The following is a 4,175-nucleotide window of genomic DNA, read 5'->3' as shown; positions in this document are numbered from 1 at the left end:
TCCTAGAAAATAGCTTTCCTCCGGTATTCACTATTGGAAAATCTATTTAGATGTAAGTTGGGCCAATTAATATAGTAAAAATAATTAAAAGCAAAAAATTTTATTTTTGATGCAAACAGGGGCATTTGCCCTTTCTAGTTTCTAAAGATAATGAGGTGCGCATCTGAACCAACATCAAGACAATTGACAAACCGCAAGTCTTATATGGAAAGCAGGGCATCGAACACCCATAAGGTTCCTTGAAGTGAGGTTTCTTTACGAAATGAATGCTTGTGGTTGTGGTAGTCCAGGACTAATAGACATGATGAGCCAGAACATTCTGTGAGGGCCTTGAGCATAAGGCCAATCGACTTTACAGAAGAATCACCAAGATGCGAACCTCTGTTTCTTCGCCCATGTACTGCAAATATCAGACGATAAAAGTGAACTTCCTCGTATTGAATTGAATAACTCAGCGGTAGGGTGTATTCGGACCCTCCCTAACCGTTGGTTGTGATTTCAAGCATCATAAAGCCGTTCGAAGATTGTATTAAATACCGAAAACATCATTTGATCATCGGAAAGCAGTTCATTCAATATGGAGTAACTTTTTTTACTAACCTCCAAACTGCAGTTAAATTATTTATTAAAAAAAAAAGAAAAACAAAGAAACACCACAAATTTTCTTTTTATAGTTTTCAAAATGTCAAAGCAGAAAACCATTTATTTATTTATTTATTCTTCTTTTAAAATATAGAAAAATAAAAAAAATAAAAAATCAGTATGGGGAAACGCAGCCGGTAACTGCCATTGTCAATGGCAGAGTAGACTGAGTCTATGTCTACGAACTTTCTCCTCTTAATGAAATGTCTGCTTCCCTTTCTCTCTTCCTTAATTCTTCATCAATTACAGATACTAGAGTTTCCAGCCTCAACTTCTTCTTCTCAACACCGCCGTTTAACTATTTCCTCTCTTCTCTGTTACTTTCCGGGACTCCACAAAAAGAAACTGAAAACGGTTACTTGGAGTTGTACGACTAGTTTGTCGTTCAGGTGAGAGTCATTGCTTTCCTTTTCAACCTTTCGTCTATATTCTCTTGTTTTCTTAGTAACCAAACATGAAATATTTACATGTTTGATTTCATACTTTTCGTTAATTTGGCAGGTTTTGCTGTAAGCAGTAGGAAGTAACGAATTAAAATGAAGGGGGGTAAATTTGTTAGGTTGGTGATTTGTTTTTCTTTCAGCGTATGAATACACTTGCAAATTTTGGTCTCCTGGTCGCAATTGCCTAATTCGATGGTTTGTTTTATGCTTTCTTTGATTCAGGTTTGAGAACTGGAGTTCAGAAAAATCATACAGTTCAGACCATCAATATTCTAGAGACGATGGATTTTACGGGAGAAGAGTTGGGCCGGTTTTCATCTCGATTTGGGATAGTATTCGTCGAGGGTGGGAGAATGGTTCTAAAAGGATAAAGAACCTGAGAAAAACATCCGAAAGTGCTGAACAGGAAAAAGGAACAGTTAGTAGAAACAAAATTATTGATCCACAGGGTCAATTTCTCCAGAAATGGAACAAAATATTTGTTTTAGCCTGTGTAATTGCTGTATCCGTAGACCCATTGTTCTTTTACATACCGGTGATTGACGAGAAAAGAACATGCCTTGATTTGGATAAGAAAATGGAAACAACTGCTTGCGTTCTTCGGACTTTGATTGACACGTTTTATGTACTTCATATAATCTTCAAATTTCGAACAGGGTTTATTGCCCCTTCTTCTCGTGTATTTGGAAGGGGAGAGCTTGTAGATGATCCTTTCCTTGTTGCCAAAAGATACTTCACTTCCTACTTCATCATTGATGTTCTATCTATTCTTCCTCTCCCTCAGGTAACATCAACATTCCCTTTCATTCTTCTTGTTGTTCTATTGAATTCGTCTAATTTGGGGATACATTTTGATAACAAACGTTTTAACATTGTAAGATACTGATTGCGTTAGTTTTGGTTCAGATTGTAGTTTTAATCATCATTCCAAGCTTAGAAGGACCTGTTTCATTGCTTGGTAAGAACATACTGAAGTTTGTAATTTGGTTCCAGTATGTCCCAAGATGTTTAAGAATGTATCCTCTTTTCAAAGAAGTAACTACAAGTTCTGGCATACTTACTGAAACGGCATGGGCAGGAGCTGTTTATAATCTATTCCTCTATATGCTAGCCAGTCATGTGAGTTTTATTTGATTGTTTAAGTTTTGACATTGTTTTGTGAATATATCACATTGAATTTCTGATATTAATAGATGTGATTGAGCAGATACTTGGAGCCTTCTGGTACTTGTTCTCTATAGAACGCCTAGATACCTGCTGGCGTAGAGCATGTGAGAACATCACTGGATGCAATACTAATCAGTTGTACTGTAATCGTGAAGGAGGTTTTAGCACACAATTGATAGACTCATGCCCTTTTATACCATCAGATGAAATTAAGAATTCAACTGTTTTCAACTTTGGGATATTCATTGATGCTCTTGATTCTGGGATTGTCAAATCATGGGATTTTCCAAAGAAATTCTTCTACTGCTTTTGGTGGGGTTTGCGTAATCTTAGCTCTCTTGGCCAGAATCTTAAGACAAGCACTTCTGTTTGGGAGATTATATTTGCTGTTTCCATTGCTATTGCTGGATTGGTTCTATTCTCATTGCTCATTGGCAATATGCAGGTTACTTGCTGCTTGAGCCTTTTATATACAGCTATCTATTTTGATTTTGTTGAAATGATAAGAAAATAGAACTAAACATATTGGTATTTTCCTTGTAAAGAAATATCTGGAATCAACAACAGTCAGAATAGAGGAAATGAGAGTGAAAAGGCAAGATGCAGAGCAGTGGATGTCGCACCGTATGCTTCCGGAGCACATAAGGCAGAGGATTAGGAGGTATGAGCAATACAAATGGCAAGAAACCAGAGGAGTGGAAGAGCAGACTTTAATCCATACTCTTCCTAAAGATCTGAGAAGGGAAATAAACCATCATCTTTGCTATGATCTGATAATGAGAGTGAGTACTCTCTATTTTAGCCTTGTTTACATTCCCAAATTACCATATAACTCAAACAGCTAAAGGTGTTTGATCAATTCTTTAGGTGCCAATGTTTGCGAAAATGGATGGGCAAATACTTGATGCAATATGTGACCGCCTCAAGCCAGCTCTTTACATAAAGGATAGTTACATAGCTCGAGAGGGCGAACCAGTCGATGAGATGATATTTATTATGCGAGGTGATCTAGTAAGTGCAACCACTAATGGTGGAAGAACTGGCTTTTTCAATGAGGTTTATCTCAAGGCTGGTGATTTCTGTGGAGAAGGACTTCTTACATGGGCATTGGATCCTCAATCAACCTCCAATCTCCCTATCTCAACCAGGACCGTACGAGCTTTAACAGAGGTCGAAGCGTTCGCTCTAGTTGCAGAAGACTTGAAATCTGTAGCCTCCCAGTTTCGGAGACTTCACCATAAGGATGTCCAGCACGCATTCAAGTAAGAACCAATGACTGCGTTTTATTGAAATTTCATTGTCAATCCTGTGCAATAGTCTCATGATTGGTTAATGTCGATTACAGGTTCTTCTCGGTGCAATGGAGGACATGGGGAGCATGCTTCATACAAGCAGCTTGGCGGCGTTACTGTAGGAGGAAGCAAGCTAAATCCCTGCGCCAAGCAGAAGAGCGATTGCAGGATGTTTTGGCGAATGAAGCTGCAAACGCGCCAAGCCTTGGCGCTACCATTTATGCATCAAAATTTGCAGCCAATGCATTGAGAAATCTTAGGCAAAATGGTGGACGTGCCCCTTCCCCTAGATTGCCACAACCACTACGATTAGCACTAGTGCCTCAGAAGCCGCCAGAGCCTGATTTTTCTTCCCAACATCGTTAGTATTTTGTCATATCCTTGTTATTATCCAGTCAGTAGTCAATGTAAATATGTAGTGTTATACATGGCAACGAGCACCTTTTGCATTTATAATAAACTCAGCTCAAGTTTCAAATTGCATATTTTGTTGGATTTCGGTGTGTTCATAAGTCAAACAATCTGTTAAGTTGGTTTTACTATAATTATATGATCATTTTGCATAATAAATTCCAGATGATGATCAAATTACCTTAAGGAAAAATAGTTTAGACACTTGATATAAGTAAAA

The 4,175-nt window shown here is 37.9% G+C and overlaps 1 protein-coding gene across 2 annotated transcripts; it reads left to right on the top strand.

The window, feature by feature from the left end:
- Positions 1-750: 750 nt before the first annotated feature.
- On the top strand, positions 751-4,039 carry LOC136217566 (cyclic nucleotide-gated ion channel 1-like). Of its 2 annotated transcripts, none has more exons than XM_066004149.1 (8): positions 751-1,031; positions 1,144-1,201; positions 1,308-1,869; positions 2,079-2,204; positions 2,293-2,697; positions 2,798-3,034; positions 3,120-3,514; positions 3,598-4,039. In XM_066004149.1, exons 2-8 carry the CDS (start codon positions 1,179-1,181, stop codon positions 3,908-3,910), a joined length of 2,061 nt encoding a protein of 686 aa, XP_065860221.1. In that variant the 5' UTR covers positions 751-1,031; positions 1,144-1,178; the 3' UTR covers positions 3,911-4,039. The 2 variants fall into 2 exon arrangements, with proteins under 2 accessions (XP_065860221.1, XP_065860220.1); XM_066004148.1 differs by having other exon boundaries at positions 752-1,031; positions 1,992-2,204.
- Positions 4,040-4,175: the final 136 nt, after the last annotated feature.

The sequence above is a fragment of the Euphorbia lathyris genome, chromosome 2 (genome assembly GCF_963576675.1).
Source record: "Euphorbia lathyris chromosome 2, ddEupLath1.1, whole genome shotgun sequence".
Classification (NCBI taxonomy): Eukaryota; Viridiplantae; Streptophyta; class Magnoliopsida; order Malpighiales; family Euphorbiaceae; genus Euphorbia; species Euphorbia lathyris.
This window is presented reverse-complemented; position numbering and strand designations above follow the sequence as displayed.